Genomic DNA, 19,629 nt, shown 5'->3' on the forward strand with positions numbered 1-19,629 from the left:
TTTCCTCCATGATCCCCAGCTCTGGGTGTCCTCTGACCTTGACGGCCAGGAGCACAGGCCTCATTCCTCCTTCAGCGTGTGCCACCATCACCACGTAGCACAGCAGAGGAATGCTATGGGGGGATCTGCATTATCCCTCAAATCCCTGTATCATTACTAACACAATATAAGCACACAACAGTTTAGAGACTTGTACTGAGAGGTGAGGATAATGAGAGAGATTATAGTTCAGTAAAAAATGTAAATAAGATTTGTTCTAAAAGCACATGCAGACACCTCCAACTCTACTTTTAAGCCTACATTACTTCCATCCTCTGGGGCTTTTCTCTTACACGCACACTCACACACACGCATGCACACACACACACAGATTCTCCCTACTCTGCCCTGCCTCCAAAATCCTGTTAACCTTTCCGCAGAATAGTGTCATTCTTCAGCCCTGCCCCAAATGAAGTTTCAAGCCTACCTTTGCTTGTCCAGAATATGAATCCACATTGTTAAACAAAGGGCCTTCTATTCAGGGTCTCTACCCTTTAGTTGCACAAAAGAAAATGAAAAGTTTTGCAATTCTAGGTTTTCCTTGAGCATCATCAAATTATATGAAAGATAGCTTCCCTCTACAAAGCTTCCCCCTATTAATTCTTCCAGAAAACAGGGAAACCATGTGAAAACTCATATCACCTCTGTCCAGAATAACTCTGCAGGAGTGGTGAGAGTGCCCCAGCCCACCCCCTCACCCCCACCACAGTTTACCCAATTCTGCCCCCTACACATACATACAAATGCTAAGAGCCCCAAATCTGAGTCCATTTGGTATAGGGGCATATACCTTAGTTGGTACTCAAGAAATGTCTGTACCATGACCCAATTATTAGAATAAATGTCCCTAAGGATGATGAATTATAAGGATAGCCTTCCACAGTTTACAAGGATTTTTTTACATAAAAACAATCTGTAAAGAAGTATTCAAGATCACACAAATTATTTTCAGCAGAACTGAAACTAAAATCCAGTTTTCTTGACTCCTAATGCAAGGCCTTTCCACTCTTTCAAGCTGTGTATAACCCTTTGTCACCAAGAAAAGATTAGACTAGTACCAGGGCACTGTAGAAAGGACAAAGTGAACAGAAATATCAATGGTTTTAGAAAGGGCTCGTTTTAAACTTTAGGCTTTGGTGGATAAATGGTTGTTTGGAACAGTGGCTAACACATGGTAGGTCATCAGTAATTATATGTCAAATGAATGAAATGTGTGTGTCCTTGGCTTCCTGAAATCACAGTCCAGTTATCCAGAATGACCCAGGGGTTTTAGGTGGCTGAAGGGGTGCTACGCAGGACAGAGGGCGATGTGTTTATGTGTGTGTGGATATATCTATCTTCGGAAGTTCCCCACCCCCATCATTATCCTTCCTTGCCATGTAATTGGACACAGAGCCATTTAAGGAAGTAATGATTGTCAACACATAAGAAAACCTACCCAGAGATAAGTGCTACCTAGACAAAGACAGTGAGATTCATATAAGACTTTTCCAAAACTTTATTACTACTAAGTAGAGCATCTTTCATGTAATAGTTGGTGAAACCAGACTGTCTTAAAAGGGAGGGCACGTGTGACACCCTCCCTCCTGACACTAGAGCGAATGAAGCCATACAGAGCACATAGGTGGGGGGGTAGGGGAAGTAAGACCCTTGACTTTGATTCACAAGAGGGAGAAAAGTTGCCCAGAGAGTGGGACACAGAGAACAGACCTCAGATCTAGGCTCCGGAGAGACTTTCTGGGGGCTGAGCAGAAAGCATTTTATTTGCAGAATTTGCTCAGGCAAAGAAGAGAAGGGATTCAAGAGAAAGAGTGTGGATAAAGCTCTAAACCCCTGAAACAAATACTCTTATCAGGTTGAAACACACTGGAGAATTCTGCACACTAGCCAAAACATACGCAATTTGTAGCAATGATGTTAGGCTCTTAGTAAGTCACCTGCAAAGCATATACAGGAGAGAAAAGGGTCTCTTTGCAGGGTCACAGCAGTCGTGAGGGGTTCTTGGTCTGTATCTGCCAACTACTGAATTAATATGATCTCGTTGAATTTAAAACTGGCTAAAGGATTTCAACATGAACACCAAAGAAACAAAATTCCATTAACTCAATGTAGTTTTGAATTAGTAGACACTGAAGATTCAGTGTAAGAGTTAAGGATTTTAGGATAGCCATTAACAAAGGAGTCAACGTCTTTCCAGGGGTGGGCTGAGGAAGTAAAGGGTAAGTGTCCTGGACTTCCACACCGGTGGAAGCTCTCCTCTCCAGCTACCCTGTCAAACCCCAGTCACATCTGGGATACAGGAGGCTCACTCCTGCACAGGTGTGGTGCTGAGAAAGCCACACATGGTGGTATGGTTCCTTTTTGTTTCAATGGTGTAATTATTATTGCACAAACTAAATTATGGCAATATTAAAATAAACATAAGTAAAAATAAAATTACCCATAACCCCACCATTTTAATGTAATGACTCTTTCATTTGTTATTTTTTACCCTTTATATATGAATATATATGCTTTCTGTCATTGTAAACCCAGCATACATACAATTGTGCTGTGCTGTTTTCCTTTTGCAAGACTGTAAAATATTTTCCTGGTACACAGTTTTCACAACTGCTATTTTTCTGTGTAGAGATTGCATGGTTTTCCATTGACTTAACTACTTCCCTGCTGTGAAATATTTTGGTTCTTTCCAACTTCGTTCATTCATTCAGGAAGCCCAAAGTGCTTTTTATGTGCCCAGCACTCTACTAAACATTCATTATCATTTCATTCATAAATGAAGGCAGCCTAAGGTTCATTTACCAGACACACTGTTTCGGTTTGGTTTGGTTTCAGTGTTTTGGCCAGGATGAGAAAATGACCATATAAGAAGAATGAATAGTTGATTTTCTTCCTAACTCTAACACCAATATGCTATTTAAAAAAAGCTCAACTTTTCCATCTACCAGTGGGGACAGAAAATACCCACAATTTATTGGATAATAACAGAGATAAAATATTGTGGAAAGAGAGCTATATGAGAGCTAGTAAATTAAACTTCGGTTCTTGGTTTCCCTCTAAATATTTGTACTACGTCTTGTGCCTTTTCTGGAAATCAGGATGTTGGACTGCATGATATTCGAGGTTTCCCTACAGTTTTCCCTGCCTATGTTGTAAGATTATTATTATAACAGAAGTGTGCCGAGCACTAGGAAAGAAAGGCTCTATGCTGTTATGTATTACCAAATACACATTTTGGAAAGGCACCCAAATCTTGGTTTGGGTAAAATTTATACCTTAAGAAAAAACTGAAGAGTAACAATACAGAAGTCAGCTGCCAACTGTCTTCAGAGAGAGTTATTCTCTCTGAAAGATTCACCATAATATAATACTAATATAAAGAAAGAAGCCTCCATAATTTTGCAAACAATGGCTAAGTCACACAAAGTAAACGTAAGTGCTTGACTAGCCACACATACAGGTTCTTTGTCATACCCGTTCTACCTGACCACCGCACAGGGCATGCCAACAGGAAAAACCACAAACAGAGTGCAGTTAGCACACATGCAGATGCAAAGTGGTGGCGTGCAGGCAAATCACCCTCCATCAGCTTAGGTAAGGTATCCTTTCCTTGGCCTTTGAAGACAGGCTTGAAATTTCCACACTGGACCTTGCTACCCAAAGTGTGGTCAGAGCACCAGCACCATTAGCAGCATCTGAGAATTAGTTAAAATTGCAGGATCTCGGACCCCACCTCAGACCTACTGAAGTGGAACCTGCATTTTCCAAGCTCCCCAGATGAGTAGCAAGTGCACGCACCCTGAGAAGTGCTGCTGAGGGCACGCCAATGATGTGATAGGAGTTGGGCTCCTGACGATGGACTGACATGGCACATATCAAGCCTTCTCTTCTGACTCTGCTTTAACACTGGTGTAAGGTTTAGCTGAGAGGGTGATGTGAGATTTGTGATATGTGGACTAGACTTTTCTATTACTATGTGGCCATAAGTAGCAAGCATTCCTTGAAGCTTCTAATTGAAGTTAAGGTCACCAGAGATTTTACTTTTTTGGACGCTAAGCAGAATGAGTCATGACCTCACCTCCTGTTTGTTCTCCGTGGTGGCTGCAGACAGATGTGCCCCCCACCCCCATGGCCTGCTAAGGAAGGACTTTTTGCCCCAGATGCTGCCTTGGGCCACACAAGATAGACTAATAATGTGCCTTATGGTTGGGGCTTTGAGCCATGCCGTATCAGCAAATGATCTTAGAGCTTTTAATAGAATTTGCATAGCAGCTTATATCTACTATTAAAGAGTAAAACATTCTTGAAGCTTTCAGAGAAGACCTGTAGACTTAAGCACTTTCTCTGCTTTTTTTGTATCTGGTCTTGGACACTTATGCTAAGTTCAAAAAAAAGTGCTTTTACCTCTAGTTAACTCTGATATTTTCCAGAGGGCCCCTGGAACATGTCAGAAGAATTTTTTCTCATTAGAGAAAGTATTTGACTAATTTGGCTTATTTATCTGATATATATATATTTATTTACCAGGAAAGCACTGTCAAAGAGAATAATGCTAAACTTTGTTACTAAATGTTTTGTATTACAGAAATATCAGAATTTCCTTATGTCAACTGTCTTACAGTAAGCTCTCATCAGATCTTTAACCATTGTCATTTGTAAGTCTTTTGTCATTTATAGTATTATCCCTAAACTGGTAAAGAACTAGATTTCAGCAGAACAGGTATTAGTTACATAAAATTACATAAACTAAAGAAAATGATTTTGTGTCTTTTTGTTTCAAATGTTGCTGATAAAGTGTTTTAACCTTGTTCTCTTAAACTGACAACAGTTTAGTAAATGACTATCTTTATGAGCAGAATTGAAACTTCCTTCTCTCTACCTGATCCCTCCAGAGTTTAAAAACTTTCAGTGACTGTTTTTGTATTCCATGGCAGTATGTTTATTTGCATGAGTTCAATAAGAATCTGCTTTCCTTGTGAGAAGACTACTTAAGAACACTGGTTATACTGCCAGGGCTTTGACTGGAATGTCATACCTGAGAGACATGTGCATGGACTCAGATGTGAACAACTTTAAGGAACTAAGATTGACTTTATAAAGCCAACAAAGCCCCTTGGAAGAACTGGCCTGGTACCTTGCTTACAGAGTTCCCAGCAGCCTTACCAGGTGAGTAAAGAAGGTCACTTCCTGGCAGGTTCAGAGACCTCGAGAAGAGAAGAATTCATCCAAATCTACAGGTACTGCAGGCAAAGCCTGATGGCAAGTCTAGCTTGGCTGTCTGGCCTCAAGAGGCCTTTAAAAGTTCAATCTGAAATTCCTTACAAAAAGTTCCAGCAAAGCATATTTAAAAGAGCCTGTGTAATCAATTGCTCTTCTTGCTGCACTTGTGCAAATGATCAAGCCAGCTGTTAATTATTTTCTTAACCTGGTTACTTCTAATAAAAATGAGGGTGATTTTAGAGAAAAGTATTGTTTCAATAACTGCAGCCTCCAGAATAGAAAATCCAACTCCAGATGTTGCTACATAACCTAATAACACAATTTGTTTTATCTTGCCTAGAAGCCACAAAACTGCAAATAGTAATAGAAGCGCCAGCCTTCTGAAGCCCTCTCAACTGACCAGTAATAGAGACCTAGCTGCACCCTTTACTGCACCCCCTTCTCAGCACGAAGCAGCCAGAGCGGTCATCGCCCCTTTTCCCTAGCAGCAGCTAGAGTCCCTATCTGTAGAAGACAAAGACCGAGACTCACTTTATCCTCTGCAAGTAGGCAAAGAACCTGCATTGAGAGAGTTCCTAAAACTTACACCTCCCTCTTCAACAAGACAGAAGTAATCAGCACCACCCCAGCTTATTCTAACAAGTAGTAGGCCCGCCAAGACGGAGTCACTCCATGTGTTACCTTTATCAAAGAACGCATTAGCACCGTGCAAATCATAGTGTTGAGACAGAACTATCAGAGTGTTAACCAAACAGATGACCCCTAATTTCATGATTGAAATAGATACAAGAAGAAGAGGGGAATGTAAGAATAGAAATAGGTTAGCATAAGCATAGCCATCTTAAAGGCCTAGAAGCCATTTTCTGAGTATGTGACTTAGAAAGAAAAACTGGAACTGGGTAAGGCCTTGAAAAACAAGTTAATCATGAGCACCGGGTGGTGGGCAGCTGTGACCCTTGGTCAGCTAACCTTGGTCAGTAAATCTTACATACCAAGCTTATCGTGCAGAACCTCCCTAACCATTGAGGAGTAGTCTTACCCTGCCCTTGCTTAACCCCAGGATATATGTCTTGCAAGAATAATGTATAGTTATAGAAAATTGCTATGAGTTAAGTGCTTTGAAATTGCTATATAAACCCTTGGCTCTGAGTGCTCGGGGTCCTTGTTGAGACCCGCTGCGTCGGGCTGACTTGGACCCCAACTAGTTGGCTGAATAAAGACTTTGCTTGAATTTACATCTCTATGCCTGTGTAGTTTGTTCTCTGGGGAAGCCTCGGAAGCCTGGACCCTAACACAGGGAGATCAGCAGCGCCCCCACCCCCATTTTTTGGCTTCCCTAGATTTTTATACAAATTTTATGGAAAAGAGAATTGTAATGTTGAGGTGTTAATTAGGTATCAGAATACTGTGAAAGATAAAAATGAACCCCAAAGAAAGAACTGGAAAGGGAAAAGGAAAGAAACAAGGACAGTATAGAAAAGATTTCAAAGACCTTTAAAACCACTAGTAAATTATCTCCTCAGAGATTAAAAATTCTATAATTAATATCAAAATTATCCTGCTCTCAAGTACTGAGTTTATTTACTGTTAAAATATTCATATTGTGCCTTCCTAGATTGAGAGTAACTTTAAAATTTTAGGCATTTAGATTTAGAGTTGAATTCACAGTTTATTAAAGTGTGGAATGTAATTCTCTAATGTTCTTGCAACTAAATCTCAAAGCTCTAGAGGGTACATACTGTGTGGGTAAGCTAATATCCAAACTTTATAATGTATGTCATCATTATAAACAATTAGCATGTGAAAAATGATTCCCTTTTTGGTAATAAAACAACACTGAACATTTAACAAACATTCATTGAGGGGCTCGTGGGTCCCAGGTCTAAGGGTAGGAAGAGGGTGGGAAGGAGGTTAGGGTTAGGATGGATGGGAATGCAAGAAGGGTCTGGGCAGGTAAGGAAATTAACAAAGCACAGTACCTGCTTTCAAAAGGTGTTCACAGTCCTATGAGGGATGGCAGGGAAGGTGGAGGAAAGTGAGAATGCCACTGGTGTGCTGGCAACTGTACTGGATACTGACAATGCAAATAGGTAGCCTTCAGTTTTCAAACTGCAGAGCCACTTTTATGTGTGTGTGTGTGTGTGTGTGTGGTGTGCATTCTTATTCACCAAAAGGTAAGTTCATTTTCCTAGAACAGCCAGAATACACACACACACACACACACACACACACACACACACACACACACACACACACATATACATATATAAAAGCCAGATTCCAGGATTTTACTGCAATGACCCCACCTTAGATGATCAGTGGCTGTTTTTTTTTAATTTAGGGCCTATAATATTCCTACTTTCCAATCAAAAAGTAGACCGATTCCACATATAAAAACATATTTCATTTGCTGCTGCTTAGAAAGCTTTTTTAGCTCAAGAGTTCTTTGCACTTCTAAGGAAGCTTCACAAGTGGAAAGGCTGATAACGTCAAGAACATGCGACTCATAGCCAGGAAACAGAATTTCATTCCAGCTCCATCACTCAGAAACTAGAAGGCCCTGAGCACATCGCCTCCCCTCTCCAGCTTCAGAGGAGAGAATGCACAGAGCACTTTGTGTACTATAAGTGCAGAAACATAGGTCCGTGCATGATACCATTGTTCCCTCATGAAATGATGAAGGTGGGTTTACATTAAGACTATTCACCAAAAGCACGCGCTCCACAGGGGTAGGAAGGACCCAGAGCAATTCAAATTTTCACTTCCTGATTAGGCTGCTAATCCTGAACTGAACTCTAATCCAAGTGGTACTTTGCTGTGTGAGTAACTGTCCAGCGTCCCTTCCCTGCACACCTCTCACACTCGGCCACATTAGCCTTCAGTAAGATACAACGCACTCTAGGTCTTCCTTGACTGTGCAAAGCTCCTTCCCTGCTCTGGACCCAAAATCTGGCACATTGCTAACCTCCCTCCGTAGAGTTAACACTTAACATATTGCACTATAATGACTGCCCCCTCAATAGTCTGGGAACTCCTTGAAGATGGAGATCATACATTATTAATCTTTGTACCCCAATCGGAGTACCTGGTAGAGATGGACGTGGTTTATTGCATGCATGGATGGGCGCGCGCATATAAGCCATCATTCCTGCCCACAAAGAACAGAACTGTGACGTACACCAACTGGGTGCTTTTGTGAGTCTCCCCAAAGTGCTATCAACATATTTAATAACAGCTTTATTGAGATACAGCTCACATTCTCCACTTAAATTGTACAATTCAGAGGTTTTTAGTATATTCAGAATTGTGCATCCATCACCACAGTCCAATTGCAGTGCATTCTCATTACCCTAAAAAGCAGCCCCTACCCATTAACAGCCACTCGCCATTTCCCTCTAGCCGCTGGCAACCACTGATTTTTCTGTCTCTACGGATTTTTAATTCGTAGACAATAGACATAGCATCAAATATTAGAATGCATCTCTTCTCATGATTGAAAAGAAATAAAATCTGAAGCAGCTTTGACTTAGTAGAGAGTCAATCTCCTTCCTCTGTGACCTTGCGCTAGTTGAACTGGTTTTCGTTTCTACCACGAAGTTTAGACGGGGAATGAGGGCACCTTCAGGCTACAAAACAAACCAGCAAAAACACACAAGAAACCCCTCTGGCTGTAATTGTAACAGTTCACCCTAGGTAGCCTTTGCCGGGCTTCCTTAATCGATATCTTTAAATAATTAAGGTTTCTCAGCACCCTGCTGCAGGCTCTGCCCTCCCAGGGAGAGAAGGGCCCGAGAGAGGATTCCATGTTCTGTTTTCCTCTGGGTCGTCTATTTATTTCTGGGCGGGCAAAGGAGAGAAGCTGCAGAACCCAGGAGCGCGCCCTGCCCTGCAGGATGCCTCGCCCAGCCAGGGACCCCACCCTACCGCCGCCCCGCGCGTCCCCGGCGCGGGAGGGCGGGGCTGGGGGCGGAGCCAGCAGCTCGGGCAGCCAGTCCTGGCGGCGGCGCGTCCCAGGGGTCCCCGGCTCCCGGGCGCGCAAGGGGCGGGGCTGCGCTTGACAGTGGCGATCGCCGGGCAGCGGAGCCCGGGCGCGGCGAGCTGAGCGCAGCGCTGGGAGCGCGGGGTCCCCGCCGGATCCGGCCCTCGGCGAGGCGCGGTAGCCTCCCGCAGCGGCGGCGGTGTCCGGGCGATGCTGCGGCTCTCGGCGGGCGCCGGCGTCCCGGCCTCTTCCTGAAGGTACCCAGCCCCGCTCGTCCCCTCTCCGCGGGACTCCGCGGCGCCCGCGGCGCGGCTCTGCGGGGCTCGAGGCTCCTGGAGCTAGTGGTGGGCTGGTGAGCGGGGCGGGTGGGGCTGGGCGGAGCCGCGCCGTCGGGCCGCCGGCCCCGCGAGGCGGGGGGTGGCGCCAGAGGGAAGCGGGTGCGGGAGGAGGGCGGTCTCCGGGAGGCAGCGGGCGGCATCCTCATCCTCCATCCTCCTCCTGCCTCCTGTGGTTTGCAAGAGGCTTTGCTCCAGGAGAAAGTTTGATACTGAGACTTGAGGAGACAGACTCGAGGGTCCCCGCGGCCCGCACATCCGCTGCCGGGGACGCCCGGGTCCCGAGGATGGGCATGCAGGAATCCTTAAACGCTTTGGGACCCCTAGCAGCCTACTTGCCACGAGCGCTTCCTTGAGGAAATTCCTCTGTGGGAATCCCCTTTGGGGAGGTGGCTTTCCGGAGACAGAGCCTCCAGAGCTCCCACGCTGTGGCTTTTGCTTGAAAACAGTGCAGCGGGTCTGTCCCATGTCCTCGCCCCCTAGAATGGGAGCTGCAATGGGTGCTATCCGTGCTCTAAGAGCTTCACATATTTCAAACGACCTTCTAATGAAAGATCCTGAAACACCAGTGTGTCCAAGGCGCCCGTGATTACTTTTGTCAAATCTTGGCTATTTTCTTACTGCCATGTGCTTCCAGTTTTCCCTGAGTGCTGGGCGGGTGCTGTGGGGCACAGGAAAGGGAGGAGAAGTTACAGCTCAGTTATAAGGGGGAGAGGTGGCAACAATGAATACAGAACACAAGTACCCACTTGAAGATAGGAGAAAGTTTGAACCTTCAAAACAAGGTGGATTAGGTGGGAGTTATTTGCTTTACAAAACTTACTCTAATGCAGAGAAATACAGTCAGAATTGAGCGTTACACAAGATTGTAGGACCACATCATCAGTTAGTAGCTCACAATAGAGGTGGTAACAAGTAGATATCACATGGGATGGAAATTAACAAATATATATTGATCCTGTTTGATTCCAATGGATCTTATACTTTTCAGATCACATGGATTCTGGCATTTGCTTTGTTCATTTCTTCTCTTCTCAAGACATATTCATACCATAAAACAACTTTATAAAACCAACTTTTGTGCCCTAGAAACACCCTCAGCTAAGGACGTGGGCATTTTGTTCTGGTTCCTGTTATATACACTATAGCAGGTGGTAATGCCACATCTGTAGGAACATTTGCATCATGAAGAGAAGGAAATTTCCTTAGTAGTGACACACGTGGTACCGAGCACATACTGTGTGCCAGATATACTGATGGGGGTAGGATTTCGACCTGGATCTCCTTGATCTGCTGATACTCTTTACCACTGTCCTATGCTGCCTCTCATCCCCTCTTGAGAGAGCGTTCCCCTGTGTTATAGTAGGTAATCCAGATATGGCAATTTATACTATCCCTACTGGCTTCCTGGATCAGACCCCATTCTACAATATTCTCTCCCTCTGAGAACCTGACACTGCATGCCTGTGCCCAGCAGATACTCTGTTCAAAGAGTGACATCAGGAACTCCCCAGACTCCAGCCCCTTCAGATAAGTTGGTTCTAGAAGACAGGTAGCCAAGTGTTTCCTTCCTTGTCACTTCAGGAGCAGTCTCTACCCTCTCAGTCATCCAAGCCTGTTTTAGCTCTGTACACACAATACACACCACCAGTTGGCAGCAACGCAACCTGGCAGTGTTCACATTGGCACACTCATCTTCCTGTACCAACTGTCAGAGAATTCCTGACACAGGCCAGCCTACTTTAAAAGGAAAACCTGAAACAAAGTTGCTGGAGAAGGCGGTATTAAGTTGAGGGAATCCCTGGATTCTCCCCTGGGGACCGGAAAGGAAATTACCAGAGGACCCTAGGAGCAGGAAGCAGGCCTTTTCCATAGTGTGAAATGCCATGCATTTGATACAGTCTGTTGTCAATACTATTGAAGATATGTGTCCACCATATAGACACCCTTTTACCTCCTGTCCTGGTGATGGATGTGGCCACACACCTATTTCTGATTTGATTACTTCCTTTTGCAGCCTTGCGGTTGTCACTTGGCTGAAGTGTCAAGAACTGATGTCAGAGTTGCGACACAGTACGTTTTGAAGCGGGGCCTAAAAAAACTATGTCTGTACAATCTGCAGAGAAATCATATCATTTCTCCTCCTTAGGGGTGTGTGTTCTCGTCCCCTGATATAGTTTTCAACTCTCTCTGGTTCCAAAATGATTTACAGTACCATGCCTAAAAAGAAATAGATGCATTTTTGAGCTGTGGCCATATGCTGCCTGGAAACATATCCCAGTAGCTGGCATTTTACTCATGTTACCCTAGTGCAGAGTCTCAAAGTCCTGTATGCAGGCTTTGGGATTTCAAATGGACTTTCCTATCTAATTATTTCACTCCATGCCCTGTGGCAGTTGTCAGGTTTCAGTTTAGAATACAGTCCCAACACCTTCCCTCCAATATCTCTAAACTGCCAGAAACTGTAACAGCACTAATTAAAGCTGGGAAAAGAGAACATGAGATTTGCTCATAGTCACACTCTTGAACCGGAATGGAAGATGTACCAGAAACACTGCTGGGGATGAAGAGTGAAGCAGATGTCTTTAAAATGACTAGTTACCCAGAGAATTATACCAAACTATTGACATCACACAGTCTGCCTAAAGTTGGGTTCATGCAAATACCTCATTAACTTAAAATGGTCCAGTGTCAACAGATTTCCAGTCTGCATTCTATTCTGTTTATAAAACTTGTCATTAATTGCATGCCATCTTTATTTCCATATTTCCTCAAATCTAAAATACCATCAGTTGTAAGACACATTATTTTGTCACACAAAAAGAAATAAGATACTGCCCATTATATTATGACATGCCACTTTAACAATGGTTTTCCATGACACTGTGTGAGTTGGTCACACTTATCTTTTATTGCTTTCATGTTTCCTTCATTGCTTCCTGGGGTTTTGATACTTTCTCCTGCTGGTCCTTTCAGTTTCCTTGCTAAGAGTGTGATCGGCAGTGGGTTTGCATATATCTTATTAACAGACCATAGCTCAGATTCATCTGTGTGTCTTTCTTCAGTCTGGTAAAGCACTTGAATCTGTCTTTGCAAGGTAACAGGAAAATGCCAAAAAATAGACAGATGTGTTGTTTAGTAATATAACATGTGTACCCCACTGCTTTATTTCTGTGCCTTGGTGCATACAAAGAGACATCTTTCAGTTAAAATCATAGCCTAATCTTTTTGAAAACCATTTAAATGGCAATTAAACAGAACATGTACAGTGCCAACAATGCCCATAATTTAGCAGAAGTGGCAACAAAAATAGCTGTGACCAAGTTTGTTCATGTGGCAGAGCAATGACAATTGTGCTGTGACTACTGTCATTTTGTAAGCAGTTTTAAGATACTGCCAATATTAAGACTCACCCTGATTTCAGAGAAGTTAAAATGTGAAGAAAAAAGCCTTAGCTATGAGATCTGCTAGTCTGTGTCCTTGGTTTCCTGAACCCTAACCTGCCTGCTTTCTTGCATGTGGTCATTCATTCATTCATTCATTCATGTAGTCGTTCATTTGGTTAGACTTCAAGCTCCTGGAGGGCAAGGACTTCTTCTCTTGTTCTCTACTATATGCCAACCACTAGAAGAGTCTAGAACACATAGTTAATCTGCTCAGTGAATGTCCATAGAATGAGCGAATGAAAGTCATTCTTCCATGGAGTGTCATAGGGATGCATCAAGGAGTTGACTGTTCTCCTGCTGGTCGGAAAACATTCTTATAATTATGAGATTGACAGAAATGCCAAACAGAAAAAGAGTGAGGCCAGCATTTAAGTCTTTGATTTTATTTACAGATCCCTATTCAAAGTATTCCATGCTGTTACAAAACTAGTGCAGGGTAGAAGAAATTCCATTGTAACTTTTATTAATCTTTGATTACTGAAGGAATCTGTAACAACTTTTATCTTGGCCCTTTTGTATGATCCAAAATAAAAAATTGCTCGAATTTTATGCTTAGTTCAATTTCACGTACTTGTCCCACTGTGTACTTAAACATAGCTGAGAATTCATAGGTACATACTGTTCCCGCCATAGGCTGTTCTGTCACAGACACTCAGTGCTGGTGACTTTGGATGCACATCTCCAAGAAGACTTATGTGTATATGTATTTCAAGGCCTTGCCTATTGTCCACTTTGTAACCCCAAAAAGGGCATCTTGACATTTTGACAAAGAAAAAGACAGAAAAGGGAAAACCTTGAGAAGCAGTACAGACCTCCATCTATCAGTGCCTCTGCCTCCTTACTGCCCCCTAGTCAAGTCGGCTGTACTTCTAGGCCAAGGACAGGAAGCTGGATGAAGATGCAGCAGAAGGAATGGCAGGGAGGCTCAGCTTAGCAGAAGCTCTGCGGCAATCCCGAGGAGCTGAGGTAATTAGCACAGCCCAGATAACCTCCAAGTCTGTGACTGTAAGACTGGATCTGCAAAAACACCCAGACTCCAGTCCAGTGACATGTGTGACCTCTGAAACAAGTGCATAACCACAAAGGTCACTCATGAGTTCCTAAAATACATTCAGTCCGCCCGCTCAGGGTGAGAACATGACATGGGCAGAGGTTCACCATGGCCTCTCCCCATGTGCCAAGGTAGCAGGTGCCATGACTGGACCCGGCAGACAGACCAAAGTTGATTCTTTCATACAGTATAAAACAACAATTAAGTCCTTTTGGTTATATGCCAAACAAACTTACATATAATTACTTTTATGAAGTCCTTTAAAGTGGGCCAGACAAATGACAAATGACAAAATTTAAAACTTGTTTTTACTGAACACGTAGGATGGGATCAAAGAAAAACATAGTAATCTTAGCTGCCAATTCTGTGATTATGTGGGGTGTTTTAATGGTGCCCAGGATTTGTTTTAATCAGGTATGTTAAGATATGCAGATGTAGAAATGACTGCCACAGTGGGATAACTTTATTATGCTCACAGTCCCCCAGAAGCAAGAGGCAAAGAATGTCATGCAGGGACACATCGGAAGCACTGGGGCCCATTGAGAAGCAGAGGAAGTAAGGGGAATTGTGGACAAGAGCGTCTCTTGTGGTTTCCACTGGAAGGAACAGGAGAGGCAGGACAAGCAGGCATAAGACCAGCTGGTATGAATAATTTCAGAAGGCTTTGGGGCATAGGGCTGCCCTCGTCTGACCCCTGACCCCAGACTGATTACAGCAGGTGGCTAGTGCCCTACTTGTGAGGGCCAATAGAGGAGGTGGTTGGGAGCATGGACTCTGGATTGATTGGCTTGCTTAGGGAAGGCACTTTGGAAGACCAGTTGTTTGTCTGTAGGAATGGGCTCACCCTGGGAGAGGCAGCCCTGCCAGCATCATCAAGGCCCCAAGATGTCAAAACATCACAATACAGAAAATAAAAGACAGTGAATACATGGAGATGAATGAATTCGGTCCATGTCCACATGGAGGATTCAGTCAAATGTGCCAAAATGCCTGGTGCTGGGCCTGACGCATGGCCCTCTCATCCAGTAAACATTAATTAAATATGATCGTGGTGCCAGATGGTCCAGCCATGCTCACAGTCAGTGTTTTCTGGGTACTGGGGTCAGGGGCTCAGTGTTCACCTCGAGAGAAAGAAAATATGAGAAACTGCACAGTACGGAAAAGATTCCCAGGGAAAAGATGAACCACCCCGGTGAAGAGGAGGCGAGCACTTAAATCTGTAACACATAAGTGAGCCTTAACAAATACATCTTTAGCTGTAAGATCCTAAAACCTGTAAGGTAATTATGTTCAGGGTAAATCCTCATTCACTGTGGGTTTGGAGTATCAAGAAAGGCAGGAGGCATGAACATTAACAGGCAACTTTTAAAAAGGGCATCTCTCAGAGTAACACTGGAGTTGCCAAATGAATTGTGTGCTGCAGATGTGCTCTGGAGTAGACTTCTGCATGTAAACTACTCAAAATAGCATGAAACATACTTTTTTTCTTAACTGCTTGTCAGGACTGATCAGATGATCAGATGGTGCACATGCACATAAAGGCCTGGTGCTGGATGGAATCGTATGGATGCCATTAGCAGAATGCAGTGGTGACAAGCCTAGGCACAGAATGTTTAAAATGTACCTTTATTTTCAGGATGCTGATGGAGGGCAGCGATGAGTGGAGCGGACATGAGGTTAGACTCAAGACATTACTTTTAAGGATGAATAGAAGGAGTGAGTGATTGGAGAAGTGTTAGGATGGATGGGTAAGTAAGTTAAATGTGTTGCTGCTATCGTGACTTTTCTGTATGTGGCTGGTTAATGATTACAATGTCTTTAAAGTTCTATGACTTTTTCTTGGGATCTTGACCATGCATGTGAAGAAGTAGTCATGAAAACATAAGCAGGTGGTCAGTCTCAAAAATCTCAGAGGGGTAATTTCTCCAGCGAGAAGTGAGATTGCTCTCTGCCTCCCATTCATTCCACTGTGTGACTTTGCACACATCTCCTTTGCATTGTGCATGAGCCTGTCTGTGTTGATGGAAATGGTAGGAATGTTTTCACTGGAGCACAGCTGCTCCCCCATCGTGTTTCCAAACTGACATCGTAACTCCCTAATTAAAGTAGCGATATTAGCTTAAACTGGACAGTGAAAGCTTTTCTGCCTGGCTTATGTTGCTGACATAGATTTGATGTTGGTCAGGACAGTCCTTGGGTTTATCCACACCACTGAAGTGTGTCTGCCTTAATCCAATATATTTTATAGTCCAGGATTTGTGGCCTTTTAACCTCTGGTTCCATACATGAATTAAACCCATATAAAAATGGAGTAGTTAGTCAAATGCAGTAATGTGCAGAAACATTTGAATTGTCCTAAAACTGTATTGAACAGTTGAATCTACATGAGTGCTGCGTCTTGCTTTCAGATATTTCTCAAAATCATTGACACTCAGGAGTCCTTTGCTTCTTGGAGCCCCTCCTTGGCTTGGATACTTGCACATGAGATCCCCAAATGGGAGGAACAGCCTTCCTGGAGCTGTTCTAGGTGTTTGCATTCTGTTTTAGCTTTAACCTTTACGAATTTGGGAATGGAGGGGAAAGAGGCATATCTTTGCAAACCTTTTGAGCCCTAGAGACTAGGAAAGGGCCTGAAAATGGTAGGAGTTTAATAAATATGTACTGAATTAGAATATATTGTTTGCCTGATTAACACAGGAATTTCCATCCTTTGGCCTGAAGATTCTTATTAATTATGAATAAAAGTCTTTATATAATGCTTTATAATTTGATAGTTAAATCACCTAGAATGAAAAATCAAGAACATCAAAACTGAAATTTTAACAAAAAGAAGTCATGAAGATAAACATGCCTTTACAAATTTAAAAAAAAATCTGTTACAAATGACCATTATTAAAATTCTATGATACTGAATTTAAAATTAGAGTAAGAATAATAGTATATTCTAGATTTTGGTATAGATTATCTAATGAACTTAATTTCATACACACAAATAAGCAGTATAGCTTTGAGGAAATATCAGTTACTTAATAAAGCTTACTAAAGTACAGAATTAACAGTTTGAAGAAAAGAAAATAAAAAACAGAAAAAGTAACACATTTTAGTCATAAACAAATACAGGTTTTCCTCACTATGCAAAAGTAGAGCATTTCTATGAAACCTTTTGTAAACAACTATGACATAAAACAAAGAACAATTACCATTTTGTAAAAGCAAAAATCCCCTTCAGATTTCTGTCAGCTAGTGACAATAGGTACTAATGCAGGTCTTTTGTAAAAGCAATTAATTTCAGATAAGCCATAATGTTACATGTTGGAAAGAAGATAAAGAAATATGATAATAATGGATACATGTCATTATACATTTGTCCAAATCCACAGAATGTACAATAAAATCCAGAGTGAACCATGAGGTAAAATGTGTGCATCACAGGTGATGATATGTCGCTGTAGGTTCATCATTGTAACAAAGGCACCACTATAGTGGGGGAGGCTGATGATACGGGAGGCTGCGCATGTGTGGGGCAGGAGGCATATGGGAAATGTCTGTGCCTTCTCATCAATTTTGCTGTGAACCTTAAACTGCTTTAAAAAAAAAAGTCTTAATAAAAAAGGAAAAGGAAGGGAGGGAGAAAGGGATGGGAAACAGGCAAAGTAATGCATGTATCCCAGGTCTGCAGGCAAAGAAGATTTTTCTGAATGTTTCTGTCATACAAAAGACAGATGCACTCATATACAGAAAATGGAAAGCACTTAAGTAGTGAAATATACTGAAACAATTATAAAAGGCAAAATGACAGAATGAGAAAGAACATGGCTAAGGAAAACCTATTGAAAATATGTAAGAAGTTGATATGGATATGAGGTTGATGGCAGGAGTAGTCAGATTCTAGTCTGTGGGGTTGAGGGAGATGAGCAGACATTTTGGACACTGAAATAGAAATGTTAGATCATTACGTGATAGGTCCAGAACATAAAGCATAGACATTAATTGCCACCACTTCAAGCGGCAGTTGATGCTTTTTGTAAAAATCAAAGCTGATCTGGAAAGTTGGGGTTCTGTGTCCAGTGACTTTTTTTCATTTTTTGAAAGAGTAAAACAAAAATAATGACAATAATCCTTCAGTTGCCACTAGAGATGGTAAATCCTTAGAGACTTTTTTCAGAAACCACTTGAGGCACAATAGCATATCAGGATTCTCTTCCTTTACTTAGATGTTTTTCCAAGAGGTAGACACAACTTCGATAAGAGACCTTGGTTCAGACATTCACAGACCCTAGTAGCACTTGAGACCGGGTTTCCACCTTAGTTGTATCTCTTAAAAACACACTTATCCAAAATACTGCTTATGGCTTTGAAATTTGGTCTCAATACAATCTTCCCTTTGGCATTATCCTCTTATTTCTGAGGGAACCGGAGTAGAGGCTCTATGAGTATGGCACGGGAGTGGAGAGTGACTTTCCTGACTGTGGAAATGACCAGGGTAGAGGTTGGGAGACCCCTTGAGCAGTGGCTACATTATATTAGGCATGTTTTTGGGGGTGGAAAGAGCTCAGACTCAGGAAGTCTTGGACCTACCACCCCCTCATCCACAGGATAAGTAGACCAGTGCCCTTTGAAGGCTGTGTGGCTAGGACTAAGCTACAAACTTTACGTCCTCTCCTTATTTAATCCCCACAGCAGCCCCCTGCACAGGAGATCTGTTATTATCTCTATTTTACAGGTTAGGAAACTGAAGAAAGAGGTTAGATGTTTTGCCCAATGTCACTTCGGTGGCAGGTGAAGAAGTTGAAGGAAGATGCCTGCCTCAGTGTGGGACCCAGACCCATGCCTTTAAACCCCTGCATTGTACCCGATGGGGTTCACCTGACACCCCTGTCCTAGCTCCCTTGTTTGTAAAAGGGGTCCCTTCATTCTGCTGGGCAGTTTCCTGTGCATTTGCAGGAGAGCATTTGTAAAATATCTCAAGTGCTGATGGCCTGCTGCGGAGCAGTTGCCTATTGCTACTGTGGCTTTTGTTTTTGGGAATGAGTGTGAGGTACTCATCTGGTGAAAGTCCCGGGTATTTTTTGCCTCTCGGGTTAAGCCCTGTCCTGTCCACTGCTATGGCAACTGCTGTAGCAAGCTGTCCACCATTACACATCTACAGGAACTTCCCTACTAGGCTCTGGAAGTCCAGTCTAGAGCCCTCTCTTCTCACCGGAGCTGTCTGTCTTACCCTACACAGAGTGTCAGCTGAGTGGGAAGCAGCTCAAGTAGAAACAGAAGCCCTTTAAAAGGGGGTGGAGGGCGCAGAGCAGTATTATTCTCTGCAGGAGTCTGCACCCACTCAGCAAAGCAGTGGGACCAAATCCACCCACACCTAACACGCCGGTGCCGAGAACTGGGGAACTGTCATCTTCATTTGCTATCCTTTGAGTCCTAGATATGCTTTCTTCTTGAATAAGAATAAAACCATAGGCAACCTGTAGTTTACTCCAGAAGCAATAACTAGATAGAAAGAAGGCTTTTAATTAGAGGTTCCATAAGGTCTTAAGTAGTTCGCAGACCTTAAACATT

At 42.9% G+C, this 19,629-nt stretch overlaps 1 protein-coding gene across 1 annotated transcript in view; it reads left to right on the plus strand.

The window, feature by feature from the left end:
• Window positions 1–7,272: 7,272 nt before the first annotated feature.
• Window positions 7,273–19,629, plus strand: part of LOC140848435 (uncharacterized) — a 38,637-nt gene continuing 26,280 nt past the window's right edge. The window contains exons 1-4 of the mRNA XM_073231908.1: window positions 7,273–7,349; window positions 9,111–9,495; window positions 11,591–11,646; window positions 15,707–15,746. Coding sequence (XP_073088009.1) covers window positions 7,273–7,349; window positions 9,111–9,495; window positions 11,591–11,646; window positions 15,707–15,746 — 558 coding nt within the window. The remainder of the gene's footprint in view (window positions 7,350–9,110; window positions 9,496–11,590; window positions 11,647–15,706; window positions 15,747–19,629) is intronic.

This window comes from Manis javanica, chromosome 1, assembly GCF_040802235.1.
Source record: "Manis javanica isolate MJ-LG chromosome 1, MJ_LKY, whole genome shotgun sequence".
NCBI lineage: Eukaryota > Metazoa > Chordata > Mammalia > Pholidota > Manidae > Manis > Manis javanica.